At 40.1% G+C, this 25510-nt stretch overlaps 2 protein-coding genes across 2 annotated transcripts in view; both read left to right on the top strand.

Moving 5' to 3' along the window:
- The first annotated feature begins 245 nt into the window (after positions 1–245).
- LOC126127791 (uncharacterized) lies at positions 246–2282 on the top strand. The gene is made up of 3 exons (XM_049915148.1): positions 246–401; positions 1182–1281; positions 1387–2282. The coding sequence occupies exons 1-3, from the start codon at positions 246–248 to the stop codon at positions 2280–2282; spliced, it is 1152 nt and encodes a 383-aa protein (XP_049771105.1).
- Positions 2283–19832: 17550 nt separating this feature from the next.
- Positions 19833–25510, top strand: part of LOC126127625 (polycystin-2-like) — a 130295-nt gene continuing 124617 nt past the window's right edge. Inside the window, exon 1 of the mRNA XM_049915147.1 lies at positions 19833–19949. Coding sequence (XP_049771104.1) covers positions 19833–19949 — 117 coding nt within the window. The remainder of the gene's footprint in view (positions 19950–25510) is intronic.

Here is a 25510-nt window from a genome sequence, read left to right as displayed (position 1 = left end):
GAGTTTTACCTTTATGTGAAGTGTACCGTTTATCAATTGAAGGGCTCGGAGAGATATAGTCATAAGCCACAACTTTCACGAAATTGAGTTTTTCATGTTGCGGCATTCTTAACAATGTCTTCTTCACAATGAGTTGATAAAGTTCCGTGTTACTGCAACAGATGGCAGACTATGACGGAGTGCAGTTCTATGATGTCCCATTTGGTGGTAGTTTCAGAAGATACATAGTCACAAGCCACGGCAAAATGGCAGGTGGGTCAGGAACGTCTGAAGCGTCTTCGGGTCTTCAACGAATATTTGACACAGACAGTAGTGGAAGTGAAGAGCTTTACCCTCTGGATCCTGACAGTGATGAATCTTGGCATCCATTCACCAGCAGTTCCAGCTCAGATGATGTTTCGGTAAGGAAATAAAACGGTTAATTTCTGGTGATTAATTTCCTGTGGCTTGTGACTTTGTTTCTCTCAACATTGGCAACGCATTTGACAGCCATCTTGTGTGTTAATGATTAAACTTGATGGCACATTTATATTACTGCTTAATGGTGCAATAATGTAGTTTCAAAGGCAAAAGATGTGTAAAAAATATTTTCTCATTAATGTGATTTTAGCGAAATTTAATGTTTTGTGTGGCTTATGACTATACCTCACGCAAATTCTTAGACCATTTTGCTCTTCATATTATACCTTGAAATAAGTAGAATAAATGAAGAATCACCCGAAGAATCAAAGGCTTCACGGAAAAGAAAGCGAAACATTGATCAGTGGAAGAAAAATAAAGCAGAACGTCGACGAAATGCTGGTCAGCAGTATAAGTCTTTAAGAACCCACAAGACTGTTCAGGCTGCTACTATAGGAAGTCCCTGTACTTGTTCAAATAAATGCTTCACAAAACTGCTTGCAGAGGAAGAAAACATTTTTCATTCATTTTGGGACATAAGAAACTTTAATGCCCCGAATACTTACCTGATGAGCTGTATGAAAATGGAACCGAAAAAGCGGAGGTTTGTTCACTATTTGAATACAAATGGTTTAATATTTTGTACATTTATTTCATTTTGTTATATTTGTCATAATTTCTTTCAAAGCTATCCAAAAAAGTCTTCCAAGAAAATATCATCCAGGGATGTTACATTTTCTTATAATGTGGGGGTATGCGGAATAGAAGTCATAATCTGCAAGGAAGCTTTCCTAAGGGTTCATGGCTTACATGCACGAAAAGTGAGAAATTTGCAACATCAAATGAAGCAGGTATTTGCAGTGCCAAAAGAAGATGGGAGAGGTTTGTATGTTACTCTGTGCTATAAGTTAGGAATGTACTCAAACTGAGTACTATACAAATATTTCTGTTAGGAAGAGGATATAAGCTTATCTTTTTTTCTTTCAGGAGAACATGGAAACTACCCATATAAATTTCAAGACGAAGCTGTACAAAGTGTTAGAGAACTTCTCAACGCCATACCGAAATATAACAGTCATTACAGTAGGCAACAGAACCCCAATAAAGTGTATTTGTATTGTGATCTCACAATTGCTTCCTTTTTTCGAGATAAATACTCACAATACTGCAAAGAAAAGCAGGTTCCTGCAGTATCTGAAAGTAAATTCAGAGAAATTTTCGTATCTGAATTTAACGTAGGCTTCAAACTACCAAAAAGTGACACCTGTTCAAAATGTGATGGATTTCTAATTGCAATAAATAACCCAGAACTATGTGCAGAAGAAGTCACAGAAAAGAAACAACAATATGAACTGCATCTCAAAAAGGCTGACAGAGGACAAAATATGATTGCGTCTTTAACTGCTCTGGCTAAAGAAAATTCGAAAGAGCATCATGTGATAGCAATGGACATGCAGCAAACATTCCCCACACATAAACTAACAGTACGTCCAGCATTTTACAAGAGGAAAATACGGGCATACAACTATGGTATCCACGACTGTGGATCAAATAAGGATTATATGTTTCTGTGGAGCGAGGAAGATGGAGGATGGGGTTCAGGTGAGGTTGGGAGCTGCTTACTGAAGTACTTGGAGATAACTAATCCCCAGACAAAACATCTCCACATAATCATAGACAACTGCAAGGGTCAGACAAAGACTTGGACTATTATTGTTTTGGAAAGGTCCCTTGTTGCTACCAAAAGATTTGATTCTGTCCAGCATTACTTCCCTGTGGTAGGTCACACCATGCTACCTTGCGATCGTGATTTTGGTTGCATTGAACGGTATGCAAGAAAAAGACGTCCAATAGTGTGCACTCCAGATGAATGGGCAAAGTAATAAAATCTGCGAGTCCAAAACATTTCATTGTAACTAAAATGGAAAGAGAAGACTTCAGACGTTTGAAAAGCCTGAAGACATTGACCTCAAAACGTACAGAATCCACGTCTAGAAATCCCCACCATTTCAGTGAAGCTACTCAATTTAAGTTTGAGTCTGAAGATCCCTTCAAGCTAAGTGTAAAGCACTCTTATTCAGACATAGGTGCTTTCATGTCAGTGGATATTCGTGTCAAAAAGAAAGGAAGGCTAGTTGAACCAAATGCATATCAGCTGCCAATAAAGTACAGAAAGCCACTACCAATTAACCAGAAAAAAAACTGATGATGTACTCTCTCTTATGCCATAATACCTGCAGCAAATCAAGATTTCTTTCGGTCATGTACTGGAAATAACGTGTACAATAATGAGGTAGAGGAACTTCCTTGATGTAACTGTATACATGAAAAAGTAATTTATACATCTCAGATACCTGATATGTATATATTAATGTGTAAAAATTATATATTCTGCTTGCTGTGTAAGAGTAGTTAAAATAAATCCTTACAAATTCATACATTATGTTTTAAACAATTTTTTGGTAGATATAGTCATAAGCCACCGTTGACTAATTCTTAATTAGAATCATTCTAAAATTAATATCTTACAGCATGCAGAGAGTTGACTATTTAACAACATGCTTCGCAAGTATTAAGCAAGTGTTTGCAATAGAAATAAGGTTTCTATTTTGTATTAAACATTTTCAGACCTCTATGGAACTTTAAACTCGCTGTATCTCAAAACTAGTTCGATGTGGCTTATGACTATATCTCTCCGACCCCTTCAATTGCCTACAGACGAACAGATATCTAGTACTGTTAATGAAACTGAGAGGGACTGAGCCAAATGACATGAAAGATGACTATTCAAGTTACCACCTAAAACAAAGGAAAGAAGAAATAAAACATAAGGATTCATTCAAGATAGGGTCGTCTCCTGACTGTGGTGAATTAAATTAATACTGTTATTGTCTTTAATTTTGTCTCTGTACGTTCCTTCTCGATTTTTTTTTTTTTTGCTTCGTTCCCACGCGAAGAGTAGCTATCTGCATAGCTGTATCTATTTTTTTCGTAATTAATGGAGTGAACAGCGATAGCAGAGAAGCTACCCGTATATTCATCCATCTTCAACAGATTCTATATGATTTCGTGGGAAAAATTCAGATCTGAAAGATTAATGTGAGACAGAGTTTTCTCCCAACTAATGGCTATAGCTCAAGCGCTGCGTTTCGTCTTCTGCACGATTTCTCACGAGCTGTAATGCACGTTCCGAACAAACAGGCTTCAATTACTAAAATTCGAATTGTCTGACATAGTCTCTGTCTGCCACAGTTACAGGCCGGGTCATTCCCTTTTGTTATCTTTCACGTCTTTTTGTGGTATCTGCTACGCTATTAGTTCTATGCCCCCTATACTTGCACGTTTGTCTGCTCAGGAAGCAATTTTTTATTGTTGCATTGTTTTACTTACTTCTCGTACCGGATGGCAATCGGATTTTCAGGGAGGGAGGGACAGGTGGTTGTTTCTCGCAATAGATAAGGCCCGAGAAGCCTTCGTCTGCCTCTGATCTACACAACGACATGATTCTTTGATTCTTTTTTATGTTACCTGAAATTGTTTTCAACTCTTAGCTTTTGTCATATTCTGGACGTCACTAACCTACTACACTAACGGCCATTAAAACCACAAATAATGAAGGCGGTATGCAAGATCGTCAAACTGCGTGAGGTCTACTATATCTCTGGATATGCAAATAATTAACGTTTCAGCCTACCAGCATGATTTAGGAATGCGTAACGCCATTAACATTTTATATATAGAAATATCACGTTGCTGGTTTGTTACTCAGAAATGTTTATGAGAAATTGGTTTTATGCCCCTTGTGAGAAGAAGAAAGATCTACCAGTACGTGTTAGTATTCGACGGAGGCAGGAGCGAAGTCTATGGAGGCTGTAGTTCTTTGTTGATCTACATATACATGATTATTCCACAATTCACACTTAGGTGCCTCGGAGAGGGTTCATCGAACCACCTTCTAGCTATTCTCTACCGCTTCTCTTCCGAACAGCGCGCAGGAAAAACAAACACTTAAATCTTTCCGCGCGAGTTCTGATCCATCTTATTATGAAGATCATTTCTCCCTACGTAGGTGGCTGCCAACAAAATATTTTCGCATTCGAATGAGAAAATTTATGATTTGTAAATTATAGATTTCAGTGATCAGTTGTCCTTTTTAAATTTTATTGGCAGATCTAGATTTCAGCTAGAAGCTAGCCATTCTCAATGCACTATTATTTTTGCTCAATGTATGTAATGCCTGTTGGTCGGGCTTCATCCATAGTTCATTGAATACTCCTTTATTTCATAGTCTCCCAATGAAAAATGGTTGGCGTTGCACCTTTTCTAAATTTTCCTCTTCCACTAATAACCAGTCGTTAATAGCTGATATTTTACAATAAGCGATCATTGTGGGCCGAGTATTGTTCTGTGACATCCTAAAGTCTCGTCCTTGACCCAGGATTGTTCTCGTTTTCCGTCACTATGACCGGGAACTTGCTTCAATAATACGCTGAGTTGCTTCTGCCTCATTATTTCGTTGCATATTTATTTGTTGGTTTCGATGTGTAAACATCTGCGAGTTTATGTTATCAGTCTGATTTCTTCCCCTCTATGGTTATTGTGATTTAGACCGTTATACCTGCTGTGAATAGTTTCATTACTGCTTACTCTACAATAATTGGATTCCTTAGTCCGCAGTAAGGAATTAGGAAAAGATTTGTTATTCCTATTCCCCGTATTTCGGCCATTCACCGAAAATTTTCATTTCTTTCAGTATTCAGTGTCCAAACCTTCAATAAACGTTAATAACTCGTTTACGGTTTTCCACTCTCTATACAATATTCCTTGTCGAGCGTTGTATGGTAAACGTCTAATGAGTACTTTTACTAAGTGCATTTCATCTATTAGATCATCTAAGTACTCCGATTTTGTCAAATGTCGTTCTATGTGCTTTTTATATGTGCCCCATGAATTATTGTATGGAGTAAGGTCTAATAACTTTAAGATTAATTTTTCCTGAGTACTTGGAGACGAGTACTTCCTCTTAAAGCTTTCCTCAAAATCTTTCCAAGACACAAATTCTTAGCCTGAGCATTTCCCCATTCCGCCGCGTCTCCCATTAAATATCCAAGTTTTGTCAAGTTTTGAACTTATTCCGTGCACTCATTGCTTGTAATATGGGTGCACTTTCGGCTGCCACTGTCTTCTTCTTATTTCTTTCTTTTTCAGATTTCCGACCGTAAATTATTTTTCCATTCATTTTGTGTTTACTATTCTTTCTCAGACAATTCGTTCAAAAGAAGCTCTTAATTATTTTTGATTTCTAGTTACGTGCGTTATAAGGCACTGTTGGTCTTATATTCTTTGGAGTTGTAATTCTGACTCAAATCAATTTTCTGCACTTACTTGCTGGTGCAGTCTCCGTTCGCGTTTACCAGGGTCGCCATATGGGGTGTATTTTTCCTTCTTTTGTTGCTGTTGTTTATTTTGTAAGATTTGTGGTGGGTCTCATACCAGCACTAGCGGGAAGTTGCGCCCCTGGCCGATATAACAGGGCAATATTTTGCTGACCCCAATACACCGTCAGATGAAAGTAGTATCCTCACTTCTCAGAGTAGGTTTTTGGTGGTCTGGATCCTTCCGTGCCACCTCCCTGTCGATAGAACTGCGGTGAATATTTCTGGAATGCTTCCACAAGTTCTCTCTACTGCATTACTAAATAAATAGCCACACTTCTCACAAACAGGGGCATATTTTGACCAACATTTTCACTGTTACATTTCACAACACAACTAACAATTATTTTGGTAATACCACTATCTAGAGTACATTCAAAACGTCCGTGCATGCGTACTGTAGGACTTGAGAAAAAAAAACACCGATAAAACCACTACCTCTGTTCAATTGTTCATTAGGCCCTTGTTGGTGGGTCGTTTACTCCATGGCTCTCGGATTCAAGCACCTGCTGCACCATGGCGCAAATGATTCCCGGACGACCAGTGGTTGTAATACCAATTTTACTGGTCCTCTTCTCGCCAGCTCCACCACTGCTCCAAATACACTGCATACAAGAAAGGAAAACGCACCGTTTCGCTTTCCCACTACATTGATCCTTATTCAATTTATTCACGAGCATCTCTTGTCGACGGCTATCCAATGGTGTGTTGGAATGTTTACAAATATCCCGAAACACTACATTTGCCCACCAGATGGAAGATTTTGGTCATGGATGGCACTCCCAAGGCTATCAGTAGCTTTAAAGAAATGTTGTCTATTCCCGGGGCCTTGTTTTTAATTCGGTCTTTCAGCGCTCTGACAAATTCTTCATGTAGAATCATATCTCCAATCTCATCTTCATCTACGTCCTCTTCCATTTCTATAATATTGCCCTCAAGTACATCGCCCTTCTTTGCTTAGGACTGGTTTACCACCTGAGCTCTTGATATTCATACAAGTGGTTCTCTTTTCTCCGAAGGTCTGTTTAATGTTTCTGTAGGCAGCATCTATCTTACCCCTAGTGATATATACCTCTACATCCTTATATTTGTCCTGCAGCCATTTCCCCTTAGCTGTTTTGCTCTTCCTGTCGATCTCATTTTTGAGACGTTCGTATTTCTTTCCGCCTACTTCATTTACTGCATTTTTATATTTTCTCCTTTCATCAGTTAAACTCAATATCTCTTTTGTTACCCAAAGATTTCTACTAGCCCACGCCTTTTTACCTGCTTGATCCTCTGCTACCTTCTCTATTTCATCTTCCAAAGCTACCCATTTTCTTCTACTGTAGTAATTTCCCCTGTTCTTGTCAATCGTTCCCTAACGCTCCCTCTGAAACTCCCTACAACCTCTAGTTCTTTCAGTCTATCCAGGTCCCATCTCCTAAAATTCCTACCTTTCTCCAGTTTTAATCTCCACTTCATAACAAATAAGTAGTGGTCAGAGTTCACATCTGACCCTGGAAATGTCTACAAATTAAAACCTTGTTCCTAAATCTCTTTCTTGCCATCTGAAATCTTCTGGTGTCTCCATTTCTCTTCCACGTGCAGAACCTTCTTTCATGATTCTTAAACCAACTGTTAGTGATGGTTAAGTTATGCTCTGTGCAAATTTCTACCAAGCGGCTTCCTCTTTCATTCCTTACCCCCATTCCATTTTCACCTACTACTTTTCCTTCTCTTTGCTTCCCTACTATCGATTTCCAGTCCCCTATGACTATTAAATTTTCGTCTCCCTTAACTATTTCAATAATTTCTTTTATCTCGTCATACATTTCTTCCATCTCTTCATCATCTGCTAGTTTGCATGTAAACTTGTACTACTATGGTAGGTGTGGGCTTCGTTTCTGTCTTGGCAACTATAGTGCAATCACTATGCTGTCCGTAGTATCTTATCAGTATTCCTATCTTTTATTCATTATTAAATCTACTCCTGCATTATCCCTATTTGATTTTGTATTAATAAACCTTTATTCACCAGACCAGAAGTCCTGTTCTTTCTGTTTCATTAATTTCCACTATATCTAACTTTAATCTATCCTTTCCTCTTTTTAAATTTTCTAACATACCTGCCCGATTTAGGGGTCCGACATTCCATGCTCCGATGCATCGAACGCCAGTTTTGTTTCTTCCGGTAACGACGCCCTCCTGAGTAGTCCCCGCCTGGAGAACCAGATGGGGGACTATTGTACCTCTGGAGTATTTTACCCAAGACGACGCATCATCATTTAACCATACAGGAAAGCTTCATGCCCTCGGAAGAAATTATGGCTGCTGTTTCCCCTTGCTTTCAGCCATTTGCAGCACCAGCACAGCAAGGCCGTTTTGGCTGATGTTACAAGGCTGGTTCAGTCAATCATATAGACTGTTGTCTATCAACTACTGAAAAGGCTGCTACCCCTCTTCAGGAACCCCCTCCGTTGTGGTTGCACGTGTAATAAGACTATCTGCATCGCTGAGGCACGCAAGCTTCCCCATCAACAGCAGTACCTACTCTTTCGAAAACCATTTTCCCATAATGTTGTTGTTGTGGTCTTCAGTCCAGAGACTGGTCTGACGCAGATCTCCATGCTACTCTATCCTGTGCAAGCTTCTTCATCTCCCAGTACCTACTGCAACCTACATCTTTCTGAATCTGTTTAGTGTATTCATCTTTTGGTCTCCCTCTACAATTTTTACCCTCCACGCTGCCCTCCAATACTAAATTGGTGATCCCTTGATGCCTCAGAATATGCCCTACCAGCCGATCCCTTCTTCTAGTCAAATTGTGCCACAAATTTCTCTTCTCTCCAATTCTATTCAATACCTCCTCATTAGTTATGTGCTCTACCCATTTAATCTTCAGCATTCTTCTGTAGCACCACATTTCGAAAGCTTCTATTCTCTTCTTGTCTAAACTATTTATCGTACACGTTTCACTTCCATAAATGGCTACACTCCATAGAAATACTTTCAGAAACGACTTCCTGATACTTAGATCTATACTCGATGTTAACAAATTTCTCTTCTTCAGAAACGGTTTCCTTGCCATTGCCAGTCTACATTTTATATCCTCTCTACTTCGACCATCCCAGTTATTTTGCTCCACAAATAGCAAAACTCCTTTACTACTTTAAGTGTCTCATTTCCTAATCTAATTCCAGCAGCATCACCCGATTTAATTCGACTACATTCCATTACCCTCGTTTTGATTTTGTTGATGTTGATGCTGATGTTGATGTTATATCCCCCTTTCAAGACACTGTCCATTCCGTTCAACTGCTCTTCCAGGCCCTTTGCTGTCTCTGACAGAATTACAATGTCGTCGGCGAACCTCAAAGTTTTTATTTCTTCTCCATGGATTTTAATTCCTACACCGAATTTTTCTTTTGTTTCCTTTACTGCTTGCTCAGTATACAGATTGAATAACATTGGGGAGAGGCTACAATCCTGTATCACTCCCTTCCCAATCACTGCTTCCCTTTCATGCCCCTCGACTCTTATTACTGTCATCTGGTTTCTGTACAAATAGTAAATAGCCTTTCGCTCCCTGTATTTTACCTCTGCCACCCTCAGAATTTGAAAGAGCGTATTCCAGTCAACATTGTCAAAAGCTTTCTCTAAGTCTACAAATTCTAGAAACGTAGGTTTGTCTTTCCTTAGCATTTTCTAAGATAAGTCGTAGGGTCAGTATTGCCTCACGTGTTCCACTATTTCTGCGGAATCCAAACAGATCTTCCCCGAGGTCGGCTTCTACCAGTTTTTCCATTCGTCTGTAAAGAATTCGTGTTAGTATTTTGCAGCCGTGGCTTATTAAACTGATAGTTCACTAATTTTCACATCTGTCAACACCGGCTTTCTTTGGGATTGGAATTATTATATTCTTCTTGAACTCTGAGGGTATTTCTCCTGTCTCATACATCTTGCTCACCAGTTGGTAGAGTTTTGTCAGGACTGGCTCTCCCAAGGCCGTCAGTAGTTCTAATGGAATGTTATCTACTCCTGGGGCCTTGTTTCGACTCAGGTCTTTCAGTGCTCTGTCAAACTCTTCACGTAGTATCATATCTCCTATTTCATCTTCATCTACATTCTCTTCCATTTCTATGATATTGTCCTCAAGAACATCGCCCTTGTATAGACTCTCTGTATATTCCTTCCACCTTTCTGCTTTCACTTCTTTGCTTAGTACTGGGTTTCCATCTGAGCTCTTGATATTCATGCAAGTGGTTCTCTTTTCTCCAAATGTCTCTTTAATTTTCCTGTAGGCAGTATCCATCTTACCCCTAGTGAGATAAGCCTCTACATCCTTACATTTGTCCTCTAGCCATCCCTGCTTAGCCATTTTACACTTCCTGTTGATCTCAATTGTGAGACGTTTGTATTCCTTTTTGCCTGCTTCACTTACTGCATTTTTGTATTTTCTCGTTTCATCAATTAAACTCAATATCTCTTCTGTTACCCAAGGATTTCTATTAGCCCTCGTCTTTTTAGCTGCTTGATCCTCTGCTACCTTCACTATTTCGTCTCTCAAAGCTACCCATTCTTCTTCTACTGTATTTCTTTCCCCCATTCTTGTCAATCGTTCCCTAATGCTCTCCCTGAAGCTCTCTACAACCTCTGGTTCTTTCAGTTTATCCAGATCCTATATCCTCAATTTCCCACCCTTTTGCAGTTTCTTCAGATTTAATCTACAGTTCTTAACCAATAGATTGTAGTCAGAGTCCACATCTGCCCCTGGAAATGTCTTACAATTTAAAACCTGCTTCCTGAATCTCTGTCTTACCATTATATAATATATCTGATACCTTCCATTATCTCCAGGCTTCTTCCATGTGTACAATGTTCTTTCATGATTCTTGAACCAAGTGTTAGCTGTGATTCAGTTATGCTCCGTGCAAAATTCTGCCAGGCGGCTTCCTCTTTCATTCCTTACTCCCATTCCAAATTCACTTCTACGTTTCCTTCTCTTCCTTTTCCTACTGTCGAGTTCCAGTCACCCATGAATATTAAATTTTCGCCTCCCTTCACTATCTGAATAATTTCTTTTATCTCATCATACATTTCATCAATCTCTTCATCATCTGCGGAGCTAGTTGGCATATAAACTTGTACTACTGTGGTAGGCGTGGTCTTCGTATTTATCTTGGCGACAATAATGCGTTCACTATGCTGTTTGTAGTGGCTTACCCGCATTCCTATTTTCCTATTCATTATTAAACCTACTCCTGCATTACCCCTATTTGATTTTGTTTTATAACTCTGTATTCACCTGACCAGAAGTCTTGTTCCTCCTGCCACCGAACTTCACTAATACCCACTATGTCTAACTTTAACCTATCCATATCCTTTTTTAAATTTTCTAACCTACCTGCCCGATTAAGAGATCTGACACTCCACGCTCCGATCCGTAGAACACCTGTTTTCTTTCTCCCGATAACAATGTCCTCCTGAGTAGTCCCCTCCCGGAGTTCCGAATGGGGGACTATTTTACCTCCGGAATATTTTACCCAAGTGGACGCCACGATAATTTAGCCATACAGTAAAGCTGCATGCCCTTGGGAAAAATTACGGCCGTAGTTTCCCCTAGCTTTCAGCCATTCGCAGTACCAGCACACAAGCCCATTTTGGTTAGTGTTACAAGGCCAGATCAGTCAGTCATCCAAACTGTTGTCCCCGCAACTACTGAAAAGGCTTCTGCCCCTCTTCAGGAACCACACGTTTGTCTGGCCTCTCAACAGTTACCCCTCCATTGTGGTTGCACATACAGTACGGCTATATGTATCACTGAGGTGCGCAAGCCTCCCCACCAACGGCAAGGTCGATGGTTCATGGGGAGGGGGGTGGGTTCCCATAAAGGTAACTCAAATCAAACAGAAGTCTAAAAATAATCCATTGATTACACAAGGAATGCAGATATCATATGGGACAAAAAGGAGGCTGTATCTACTATCTAGGAACAGCTCTGTTGTTAGCATTGTAATGCATGACAAAGAATACTGCAAAATATTGAAGAAAGTAATCCAGAAATCTACACAGCTTTATTATGAGAAAAAGATAATTACATCAGGCAACAAAATAAAAGCTTCCATCAGCTCCACCTGATGATGGCGGAACGGTTATCGCCGAGATATCGTGGAACTTCGACGATCGGACCCAGCTGAACACCCGAGAACCTTGGACACAGCGCATTCGCCGGGCAAGCCTCAGATCACAAATTTCACTTTTGTAGGCTTTTTCAAAAATATTTGAAAAGATTGTATTCAAGTGTCTCCTTAAGCATCTGTCTGCGAATAATATATTTTCCAAGTCACAGTTTGGGTTCATTAAGGGTTCTGATATAGAGAAAGCTATTTATACGTACAGTGAGAACGTAGTTAATTCATTAGATAAGAAATTAGAGGCTACTGGTATTTTCTGTGACCTATCAAATGCCTTTGTCTGTGTGAATCACAGAATTCTCTTATGTAAATTAGAATATTATGGTGTCACCAGAAGTGCTGCATGAGTCTTAACTTACTAACAAGAAACAAAGGATGTCGTTGCAAAGTACTTGTGCAGTAAGCAGTCAGTCTTCACCTGAGAGGGAATTAATTACACGTGGTGTTCCTCAAGTTTCCATCTTGGTTCTGCTGCTTTTTATTGTGTACATTAATTACCTCTCATCTGTTACATTACCAGATGGAAAGTTTGTTTTGTTTGCAGATGATACAAACATTTCAATAAGTAGCAAGTCAAGTACAGATTTAGAAATGGGTGCTAGTCAAATTTTGACTAATATAATAAATGGTTTACAACAAATTCACTGTCATTAAACTTTGAATACACCCACTATCTGCAGTTCAGAAACTGTAAGAGATTTCCTCCCAACATGTGTATAAAAGTGCTAAATTTCTGTGATTACAACTCGATAATAAATTCAGGTGTGAAGGGCTTATGACAGAATTGCTGAAGCACTTGAATACGTCTGTAGTTGCAGTGACAATTATGCCAGATGTAGAAGATACAAATATGAAAAAATTGCATACTTTGCTTAGCTTCATTCAATTATGTTACATGGATATCGCATTCTGTGGTAACTCATCAAACTAAGCAAAGGTTTTTAGAGTGCAAAAGCATGTAATGAGACTCATTTGTGGTGTCAATTTAAGAACATCATGTAGAAACCTGTTCAATGAACTTTGTACTCTAACCACTGCTTCTGAATGTATTTATTCCTTAATGGAATTTGTTGCAAGTAATATATCTCTATTTCAAACCAATAGCTCAATACATAGTATCAATCCAAGGAATAAGAACAACGTACATAACTCAATACATAGTATCAATCCAAGGAATGAGAACGATCTACATAAAGACATAAAATCACTTGGTCTAAAAAGGAGTCCAATATTCAGGAATACACATTTTCAATAAATTTCCAGCAAGCTGGCTTCAGATAATGGACAGTTTAAACAGAGTTTGAAAGACTTTTTGATAGGCAACTCGTTCTACTCTATAGATGAATATCTTAGCATCGACTGCTAGACCAGCTTAAGTAAAAATGTCTGTTAGATTTCGGTTCTGACAGGACTTGGTCACAACAGTCAAGATTAGGTGTTTTGTGTATGATAAATTTATTAAAAGTGAATAACTATGTTTCATTCTGGCAGTGTATTAATTCTGTAAATACTTGCAGTTCCAGTTTCCTGTAATGTATTCACCAATTCTGACAATCTCCTGACAAATAAACAGATTAGTGAGTATTATATTCAAATGTTTGATATTTTATGTTATACTTTCTGACTTGTTCCACACCCACGAGAATCATTTCATATTTGGATCTATGGAACGAGAACTGAAGCTAATCTAATCCAAACATTCATCATGATGATGGTGGGACACCACCTGATGAGATGGTACACTCTGGCATTTGGTACACAAGACGATCACCTCTGGTTGCGGAGTCAGTGATTTTCTCTGCCTCGTGATGGCTGGGTGTTGTATGCTGTCCTTAGGTTAGTTAGGTTTAAGTAGTTCTCAGTTCTAGGGGACTGATGACCATAGATGTTAAGTCCCATAGTGCTCAGAGCCATTTTTGAACCTCTGGTTGCACAAGAAGCTAACATGTACAGCTATTTTAACCAGTGGCGAACTTCACGCTGTTTTATACTCACGTACTTCCATGTGCTTGAGCTCCTGCTGTTGGTGTTAGGGAAACTAGTTCCAGGGACAATGCAGCAGATGAGCATCACGTACGCAGTTGGCTGTTGGAACGCTCCTGTTCTTTTCAAGGTGAACGCACAAAAAGCTGCCTATCCAGGGGAAAAATGCATTTCTGTTTATCGAAATGATATAGGAATATATACTGTTTCTATAATTATATCAATTGCTTACAAAGCTGTTATAAAAATACAATATATATTTGAAAGAACTTTGAAATCAATATGCAGTAATGAAAAGGAAGGCCGGTTTTTGCTGGAATATTGATGCTTGTAGAATTAGTTGAGACTTACAATCCCCAATCCACCATATTAAAATACTTAACAGATGTAGGTCATTCTGAACTATACTTTTAATTTTTTTAGGCTTCTGATTTCCATATTTCCTGCCTTATGTCTGTATGCAATTTCTTGAAGACAAATGCACCATAATACAAGCCTTGTTCCTGAAAAATCGAACAAGTGTGCAAAATCGAGGGGAAGTCAGTTTCACATGTTATACTGTGGTAAGCGTATTTCACAGAGCACAACATAATGACTTTTATTATATTCATTCATACCATTAAACAGCAAAAACTTTGACATTTAAATGTAGAATTTTCACGATATTTCAAGACCCTCGTATTCATTTAATTATTAACTTTTTACAATGATTCCAGTGATGGATTTTCTCATATAAATGTGGCCATGAACGATGCTGCAACATGCATAAAATTATTTCATACACTGAACTGTAGTAATTGAATGCAAAATCACCTAGCATTTTACCCAAAAAACGAATAACGCTCCTGCACGCAAAGCAATATGAAATGGATTCTGCTATCGCCCTGCCAGTTGTTGATTCCAGTTTCGTTTATTATCCATATGGAGCAAGATATTTTACATTTGGCGTTCATTTAGTGAAAGACCGGTAATATCTGTTTCTATAATCTGTAAGTCACTAGCAGTTGTCTTTGATTACAGAATGTTTACTTCTATTAGTTAAGGAGTTTGTGTTAGCAGTTAATAAATTACAAATATATTCAGTTATCAAAGTAGTTGTGTTTCATGTGATCAGTTTTGATTCAATGATCTGTATATAAACTCTGTCATCATATATTAATTTTTATAAATTTCCAGTATCGTCTTTTGTACATGATTTACATATTTTTATTGTTCTATTAAATGCAGCTGTAGTTGCACCAAATGTTTTACGTGACCGATTTCGGCTCTTAGGCCATTCTCAAACGTTCACAACTGAACAACAGGAGTTCTTTTACCAATTGGCGCGCTCAAGACACACTCGTTTACGTATGTCGAGAACAGTAAATCTACTACTGCTGCTCTGAGTTTACTTTTATTCCAGAGGGACGGTTTGTATTTGATTATCTGACTACCTGTTCAGTATTTTTGGAGTGTTCCCCTTGCTAGTGTTTATGATACTGGATGAAATGCTGTGATTACCTGTAGCTGTGTTATTTATTTGGACAAATTAACCACAAGATAAGATATTTTCGTTTCATGTTAGTAAATAAAAATCTTATAGTAGAAATAAGCTCACTGGACAAAATGTTAGTTACCCCCTTAACGGCACACACTGTTCGCTTTTGGGTGCTGTAGACGGTCTATAACAGACACAAGACAGTCGTAGGACCCTTCAACGTCATGGTAATGAAGTGGCGTGTATGTGCCAGTCGGTTGTATGTAATCAATGGAGTAACACGGGTCAAAGTGGAGACGTGACAGAATAGCAGAAAAATGCTATTGTGTTTAAACGTGTCCGTGAGGTTTTAGTTTGTGGGGCACTCAACTGGGGGGTCATAAGCGCCCAACAACGTCCCAATTTTTAAACAGTCCAATTTTTACACAGTCCAATTTAGCCACTGTCACGAATAATGATGATGAAATGATAAGGACAACTCAAACACCCAGTCCCTGGGTGGACAAAATCCCCATCTCCGCCGGGAATCGAACCCAGGGCCCCGTGATCCAGAAGAAGCAGCAGCAGCGATAGCCTCTAGACCACGATCTGCGGATTAAACGTGTCCATGATCACACTGTTAATGAAATGGGCCCGTACGTTAATGTATTACAGCGGACTACCAAACGAGTCCACAAGGCATTGTCTACCATTTACAGCTATGTAAGATGACATCACAGCAGTGGTCCAAAAAGATTTTAACCAGTAGAGAATGGAGACGAGTGTCACACATTGTCAATGGCAATCGGTTTCAAACTCCACAGCAATTGACCCTCTCAGTGAATGCAAGTCCGTCTCAACCAAAGACTACGAAGGAAACTGTATGCAATTGACATCTAGGGTCAGCTATCCACCATAATGCCATTGTTCACAAAAGTGCATCGAGCAGTACGTCTTCATTGGGTCCGACAACACAGACACTGTACAATAGCTGACTGGAGGCATGTAGTGTCATCCAAAGAGTCATGCTTCAAATAATAATAATAATCCAATGACTAAATGCCAGTCTTTCAATTGGACACCACTTCAGCGACTTGTGTGTTCCTATCCATCACGCTTATTTAACTGGGGAAAGGGACCTATAATTTTCTTTAACGTGGAATCCGAATTACATGTTGTACCTGGAGACTACCTTCATCGTTGAGACGTGATGGCTAGATTTAAGACAACCTGAAATTTTCCTTAGTCCGGCCGAGTTTCGATCCCATGGCCTGCTGGTTTCCAGACACGCACTTTACCGCTAGAGCACAAGATTCAATAGACTTTTCTCAAATGTAAGATGTCGAGTGCACTGACTGCCCAATAAGTCGTTTAAGCCGCTTTGTGTGGAGGGTGTAGTTCAGGCCAGATGTGATTCTGTGATGTTTTGGAAGCACCACGATGGCCTTAACACAGAACGTGGAAGACAGCTTCTCAGTGGTGGCATCGGACAAGGAGTAGGTCGAACTAGTGACGGTAGGGCTCGCACGGCACAGCTACGTCGTCCACCACACGAGGAACGTATAAACGCCAACGCACAACCATCTATCGCCATCATCAACGACAGAAGTGTGGTGCCACTATGCGGTCAAGGAGATCCATCAGCGCAGCTACGAAGCTGCCAAGTCAGCCAAACCTGGGCCTTCTGCTGCGCCCAGTCACCACTCATACAACACAACAATGGGGGAAAGAGGGGGGGGGGAGCACAGCACCTATTGACACTGCCGCACAGATTCGGACAGACACCTTATTTCATCCAGGGACCGTACAATACATTGCCCAAAGGTTTTAATGGCGTTAGGTGCATTTGGGGATTGGTGTGAATCAATGGTAACATCTGAAAATTTGTGCGGGACCGGGACACAAACTTGCATTTCTAACTTAAGTCGAGCAGTCGCCTTAACCAACTCGGCCATCCAAACACACTTGCCATCCGACCCAAATTACAACCTATTACAAACTACTCCTGAACCCTTTACTCACAGTTCCTGATTTCCGTAAGAGATCGGTCATGATGTGCATAGGCACTGAAAGACAGGACCACTGGTCATCAACACCCTATTGATATATGTCTGTTGCGTCTGTTCTTTTGGCATTGCCGAAAGAACAGATACCTTGTTTGATCCAGAGGCCATACAAATACTATTCAAAGGTTTTCACTTACATTAGCCGCAATTAGGAATTGAAATAAATCAATGACAAGTGGAAATTTGTGCCAGACCGACATTCGGAACCGGGCCTACCGCGTAGCGCGAGGGGTCGCTTCGGCCATCAGAGCACACTTCCCATCTCACCAGAATTCCCAACATGTTGCACACTACTAGCGCTGCGTCACCTAACCACGAACGCTTCACTCGCCATTTCGGACTTGCGCAAGAGATTTGGCTTGGTGTGTATCTGCACTGAAATAATGGACCTTTGGTCATTGCACTTTGTGTGTGTGCGTATCATGAAAACCTTTGAATGGTATTTGTGTGGCCGCTGGATCACATAAGGCGTCTGTTCTCCCGGATATATAAGATGAGATGACCAAAGATCCACTCAAGCCCGATCTGCCGTGAGGACCTGAAATGGAAAGTGAGGGGTTCGTGGGTAGGTGTCGCTACACTAATAGTGTGCAACAGGCTGGGAATTTGGGTCGAATTGAAAGCATGCACAGATACCCGAAATTGTGAAGGCGACCGCTCGCGTTAATCGGGAAATCTAGATTCGATTCTTGGTCTGGCACATTTTTTCACTTTTTACCATTTATTCATTTCAATGTCCAAATTCGCCTAACATTATTAAAACCTTTGAGCAATGACCTCTTTATGGCAAGCAGCATGCTGTGACACTGGTATCGAGCTGTATGATACCCGCTACTAACATAATCTATCCTTGCGTGATTTGTCACAGATGGCATGCAAGAAGACTACTATCCTTAATACCCATCTACACTGTCGCAGAGGGTTTTTTCCCACGGCGCTTCCATGGCACATTTTTCCTACCCCTAAACCCACGATTTCTTCGTATTTTTATGTCCACTATTATCTTCTGATGGGCCCATATCAGTCGGTATTCTCAACCAGACTTATGGACCCACGATTTCTTTGTATGTTTATGTCCACTATTATATTCTGATGGGCCCATATCAGTCGGTATTCTCAACCAGACTTATGGACAGCATTACAGTTTCACCTCCTGTGATCTCCATGATTCGAATAACTAACAAATGCGGAGGTGAAAGTAGAAATTTTTGTGGTCAACGTGCTAGTGCGGGAATGGCGGACGTCTCTCGCCATCTAAAACAAAATGTTTTTCGTGCACTCGTTTAGAATACCGTGAACATGAATCAGGATGTTTCCAGAATCAGATTTTCACTCTGCAGCGGAGTGTGTGCTGATATGAAACTTCCTGACAGATTAAAACTGTGTGCCCGACCGGGACTCAAACTCGGGACCTTTGCCTTCCGCGGGCAAGTGCTCCACCAACTGATCTATCCACGCACGACGCAACGATTCGTCCTCACTGCTTCAATTCTGCCAGTACCTCGCTTCCTACCTTCCAAACTTCACAGAAGCTCTTCTGCGAACCTTGCAGAACTAGAGCATTTGCCCGCGAAAGGCAAAGGTCCCGAATTCGAGTCCCGGTCCGGCACATAGTTTTAATCTGTCAGGAAGTTTCATGAACCAGGATATATTTTCGATGACCAAGTGCCGCCCTTTCTTCTACATTTTCATGATGAATATGCTGTGGACATTTCCATCTCCCAAGATGACAACAGTCATGTACGCAGTGCTCAACGTGTTGCGTTTCTTGTTTGACGAACACTTGGGCACCCTGTTGCTCCTCGGCTGGCCATTTAAATCACACGATGTTAATTCCATAAAACAAACCAGGACTATTTGGTAACAATCAACATCGCAGGATGGCATTTCTATGGGACTAATCATCGATGAAACGCTTCCGCTGGGAGCTACTAACTCAAGAAACTCGTGGGCTCTCTTGCTCGGTGTTACACAACATTAACGAGATGCCTTCCGGGGTGACTAATTCTTTGTTCGGTGTGCTTATATTTATATGTATTATGAATAAATAACAATTCTTTAATTACCTCCTAATTCTAGTGACGATCGGTGCTGTGAATCGGTCAGCGTACTATTACACGGAGCTTTTGTCACTTCTGTTTCTACAGACTCCATTTTCAGTAGGGAACAATACAAGAATAGTTACATTTGATGGTGTGTCAACAATGCGTCATTTTTGGGGGGTAAGGAAAATCCTTTCAACATAACAGTAGCTACAAATACTCACTAATCGTTGCTAATCAAGAAATTCTTATGTTTAAAGTTTCTGGAAAACCCAATGATTGAAGGCCTCTACCGGAGTTCCGTAATTACCACAACGAAATCAGAAATAGCAGGGCAAGACAGAAAGGTGTTAAACGAAAATAAGGTGCTTGGAGTGCCGCGCCTCAGACAGGTAACAATGTTGCATAAAATTAATTAGTTTCAAATCTGCCATACATTGCCTTGGTTACCAGTCAGTTGAAACGATCAACGATAGTATGAATAGGAGTCTTTTTTGCCACTTTCTTAGCGATATATATTCTATGCGATTCCTCAGAAACAATATTCACAACGACGTAAATATGGAAAATGTCGTTCAAGGCCGGTCATTAACGAAACTGTTGATTTTCGAAGGGCAACAATGTGAATTCAAGGCAGTTAACAACAGTGTCCTAGCTAACTGGGCGAATATGTTCAAAACAACATTGTCTGGGCAATTTCGTAATTTTCCGATCTCCATGGTTAATGCGTAATGAAAACTCTTTTTGGGTGACAGTGCGTGAAAGGGTTTGAAGAAACGATATTATATAATTATAATTATGTAATTAAAAACCCATGACGTTCGCGCATTTCGTGTAAATGCGGGCTTCTCATGCGTCACTTGAGTTTCTGTTGTGTTAAAGTGATTATAGTATACTGTGTACTGCTTCTACGGTGTGGTAACAAAGACGAGCAGCATGAAAACGATGCTTACGAAATTTGAAAAAGCTTTGGTCTCCATACTGTAAAGTAAACGAACAGATAACAAAGACTGCTTAACGCATGATGGGTCCAATGAACACTTAAAATTTGTAAAATAATCAATGGAAGACAGAAACTTTATGACTAATGAAAATGAATACCGATAATGTACTAATAATTACTAGTTTGCACTGTCTGTTGCTCACGACAGATGACTGGATTCTATGGACCCATACGTTCAGTACATGCAGAGTTTTTAATGTTAAGACTTTTATAAGTGCCTTTGAAAATGTATAATCAAAACGCGAAAGGCAGTTCCAACTAGGACTGTTGTTATTTTTAAAAATATCGGGGAATTCGATATACCCATATTTAAATAATGATATTATCGACCGTCATTTCATCGAAGGAATATATTGATATGTCGATGGCAAAAATATCTACTTACCTACCTACACAAATATCGGCTGCACAGTGTAAATATATTGCCGTTTTTAGAGCTGTATACTTAGGTATTGATTTATTATTAGATACGCTGTACATCAGCGGTAGCTGCCTTCTTATCCATCTTAGAGCGAGGATTGAAAGGAAAACGATGCACGTTCACGCTTGGCAATAACCACTTTTCTAACAACGGTAACTGCATGTAAGTGGCACAATATAAGGTGTCCGATGGGGCAGTCGTTCTGTTTCGTCACATATCCGATTTATCCGGAAAACTTCACGTCGACTTCTCTATATTTTTCATTTCTGAAACGTCAACGAAGTAGCAGTTGTGTGAAAATTACATGGTGAAGTTAAACGTTGCAGTTTTTCGTGGTAGCGCCGAGCGCCGATTACGTTAGCGATTCCTCTCACACGTTTCCGCCCAGAGCTAAGACCAATCTGAGTCCCTTACATTTTTAATCATCATTTTCAACAATTATTTTTGAAGAAATCCAATGAGAAGAAATAGCGCACTAGTTGCCTCAAAAACTGTTTTTGTCGCAACTGGTATGCTATTTCTTCACATCGGAAATCTTGTTATTACATTCACACTGCCACCCCCTCCCCCATCCCACCAGTACAATCGGACTTCTTTGCACCACGTATACTTCCTTCATACGATCAAAGAGAAAGATTAGACGCAATGAAAGCTCAAAAAATAGTAAGACTTCTTCACACAGTGAAAGTAAAATTACTTTCTACTACAATGTCAAGAGAACGATTTCAAATATTTACCGAAAATTGCGAAGAAAATGATGTTGTTGCGTCTTCAGTCCAGAGACTGGTTTTATGCAGCCCTCCATGCTACTCTACCCTGTGGAAGCTTATTCATCTCATCTCTTGGTCTCCCTCTATGGTGTTTACCCTCCACGCTGCCCTCCAATACTAAATTAGTGATCCCTTGATGCCTCAGAACATGTTCTACTAACCCATCACTTTTTCTAGTCAACTTGTGCCACAAATTCCTCTTCTCCCCTATTCTATTCAGGACCTCCTCATTAGTTATGTGATCTACCCATCGAATTTTCAGCAATCTTCTGAAGCACCACATTTCGGAAGCTTCTATTCTCTTCTTGTCTAAACCATTTATAATCCATGTTTCACATCACTACATGGCTACACTCCATAAAAATACGTTCAGAAATGACTTTCTGACACTTAAATCTACACTCGATGTTAACAAATTTCTCTTCTTCAGGAACGCTTTCCTTGCCATTGGCAGTCTACATTTTATATCCTCTCTACTTCGACTATCATCAGTTATTTTGCTCCTCAAATAGAAAAACTCCTCTACTACCTTAAGTATCTCACCTCCTAGTCTAATTCCCTCAGCATCATCTGATTTAATTCGACTACATTCCATTATCTTCATTTTGCTTTTGTTGATGTTCATCTCATATCCTCCTTTCAAAACACTGTCCATTCCATTCAATTGCTCTTCCAGGTTCTTTGCTGTCTCTGACAGAATTACAATGTCATCTGCAGATCGCAAAGTTTTTATTTCTCTCCATGGATTTTAATTCCTTCTCCGAATTTTTCTTTTGTTTCCTTTACTGTTTGCTCAGTATACAGATTTAATACCATCGGGCATTGGCTACAACCCTGCCTGACTCCCTTCCCAACCACTGCTTCCCTTTCATGCCCCTCAACTCGTATAACTGCCATCTGGTTTCTGTACAAATTGTAACTTGCCTTTCGCTCCCTGTATTTGACTCCTGCCACCTTCAGAATTTGAAAGAGAGTATTCCAATCAACATTGTCAAAAGCCTTCTCTAAGTCCACAAATGCTAGAAACGTAGGTTTGCCTTTCCTTAATCTATCTTCTAAGACAAGTCGTAGGTCTTCCAACACTTCTACTGAACAAACTGATACTCCCCGCGGTCGGCTTCTACCAGTTTTTCAAAACAAAAATGGTTCAAATGGCTCTGAGCACTATGGGACTTAACTTCTAAGGTCATCAGTCCCCTAGAACTACTTAAACCTAAATAACCTAAGAACGTCACACACATCCATGCCCGAGGCAAGATTCGAACCTGTGACCGTAGCGGTCGCGCGGCTCCAGACTGTAGCTCCTAGAACCGCTCGGCCACCCTGGCCATTCGCCTGTAAAGAATTCGTGTTAGTATTTTGCAGCCATGACTTATTAAACTGATTGTTCAGTAATTTTCACACCTGTCCACACCTGCTTTCTTTGGGATTGGAATTATTATATTCTTCTTGAAGTCTGAGGTTATTTTGCCTGTCTCATACATCTTGCCCACCAGATGGTAGAATTTTGTCAGGATTGGCTCTCCCAAGGCTATTAGTAGTTCAAATGGAATGTTGTCTACTCTCGGGGCCTTGTTTCGACTTAGGTCTTTCAGTGCTCTGTCAAATTCTTCACACAGTATCATATCTCCCATTTCATTTTCATCTAACGTGATCTTATATCGCCCTCAAGTACATCGCCGTTGTACAGACCCTCTATATACTCCTTCCACCTCTGTGCTTTCCCTTCATTGCTTAGAACTGGTTTTCCATCTGAGCTTATACAAGAGGTTCTCTTTTCCGGTAGCCAGTATCTATCTTACCCCTAGTGATATATGCCTCTACATCCTTACATTTGTCCTCCAGCCAACCCTACTTAGCCATTTTGCACTTCCTGTCAATCTCATCTTGAGACGTTTGTATTCATTTTTGGCTACTTCATTTACCGCATTTTTACGAGTATATTTCCTCCTTTCATCAATTACACTCAATATCTCTTCTGTAACCCAAGGATTTCTACTAGCCCTCCTCTTTTCCCTTTAATTCCCACCGTTTTGCAGTTTCTTCATCTTTAATCTACAGTTCATAACCAATAGATTGTGGTCAGAGTCCACGTCTGCCCCTGGAAATTTCTTACAATTTAAAACCTGGTTCCTAAATCTCTGTCTTACCATTATATAATCTAACTGAATCCTTCCAGTGTCTCCACGCCTCTTCCACGTATACAACCTTCTTTCATGATTTTTAACCAAGTGTTAGACATGATTAAGTTATGCTCTGTGCAAAATGCTACCAGGTGGCTTCATCTTTCATTCATTACCGCATTCCGCATTCACCTACTGCTTTTCCTTCTCTTCCTTGCCCTACTATCGAATTCCAGTCCCCCATGACTATTAAATTCTCGTCTCTCTTAACTATTTGAATAACTTCTTTTATCTCATCATACATTTCTTCAATCTCTTCGTCATCTGCCGAACTAGTTGGCATGTAAACTTGTACTACTGTGGTAGGCATGGGCTTCGTGTCTATGTTGGCTACAGCAATCCGTTCACTGCGGTGTTCGTAGTAGCTCACCCGCGCTCCTACTTTGTTATTCATTGCTAAGCCCACTCCTGCATTACCCGCATTTGATCTTGTATTTATAACTCTGTATTCACCTGATCGAAGTCTTGTTCCTCCTGCCACCTAACTTCACTAATTCCCACAATATCTAACTTTAACCTATCCATTTCCCTTTTTAAGTTTTCTAACATACCCTACCCGATTAAGGGATCTGACATTCCACGCTCCAATCCAAAGAATTCCGCTTTTGTTTCCCCTGATAACGACGTCCTCCTGAGTAGGCCTTGCCTGGAGATCCAAATGGGGGACTATTTTACCTCTGAAATATTTTACCCAAGAGGACGCCATTATCATTTAACCATACAGTAAAGCTGCATGCCCTCGGGAGAAATTATGACTGCTGTTTCCCCTTACTTTCAACCGTTCGCAATACCAGCACAGCAAGGCCGATTTGGTTAGTGTTACAAGGCCAGACCAGTCAATCATCCAGACTGTTGCCCCTGCAACTACTGCTCCCCCTCTTCAGGAACCACACGTTTGTCTGGCCTCTCAACAGATACTCCTCCATTGTGGTTGCACCTACGGCATTGCTATCTGTATCGCTCAGGCACGCAAGCCTCCCCACCAACGGCAAGGTTCATGGTTCATGGGCGGGGGGTATAATATAAAATATAAATATCAGCACTCGACACTGCTATTTCGATATCGATATGTCGGTGAATTAAACATCGCCCATATGGGTCAATATTTTTTGTAAAAAATATCCATTTTTCGATATTTTATCAAAAGCCCTAGTTCCAATCAATAATCTATGTGGCTAAGACAATTTTAAATTCTGAGTGTAACTTGGCCGGTAGGTTTCATACCAATTTTTTGCAGATCATTTAAATTTCAGTGGCAGGCGTCGCTCATGTAAGGGGAGCGTCGTGCATCATGCAAAGATTTATCGATAAAATACAGAGAAAGTACCTTCCAAGAAGTCAGGCAACTTCTTACTTCGTTCTACGCACATTAAAAAATTCGAGCGTAACCCACCACCACACATCCTAAAACGACTGTCGAAGTATAGATGTATACATACACTAAAGTCAACTGCTGTCTTTTTAAAACAGTTATTTAACAAAAAATGATCTGAATTGTAGGTAACTGGTTGCCTTTATAAGAGCCCGTCATATCAAACACTTTCGAGACTGATTAAGTAACCCTTCATGTGGATTT

Source organism: Schistocerca cancellata, chromosome 1, assembly GCF_023864275.1.
Source record: "Schistocerca cancellata isolate TAMUIC-IGC-003103 chromosome 1, iqSchCanc2.1, whole genome shotgun sequence".
Classification (NCBI taxonomy): Eukaryota; Metazoa; Arthropoda; class Insecta; order Orthoptera; family Acrididae; genus Schistocerca; species Schistocerca cancellata.
This window is presented reverse-complemented; position numbering and strand designations above follow the sequence as displayed.

Excerpts from the sequence above, each read along its gene's own strand:
- LOC126127791 (XM_049915148.1), top strand. The coding sequence starts at position 246 with ATGGCAGGTGGGTCAGGAACGTCTGAAGCGTCTTCGGGTCTTCAACGA. Across the intron at positions 402-1,181 it reads CCAGCTCAGATGATGTTTCG|GAAGCTTTCCTAAGGGTTCA; the intron begins GTAAGGAAATAA and ends ATAATCTGCAAG. Across the intron at positions 1,282-1,386 it reads GCCAAAAGAAGATGGGAGAG|GAGAACATGGAAACTACCCA; the intron begins GTTTGTATGTTA and ends TTTTTCTTTCAG.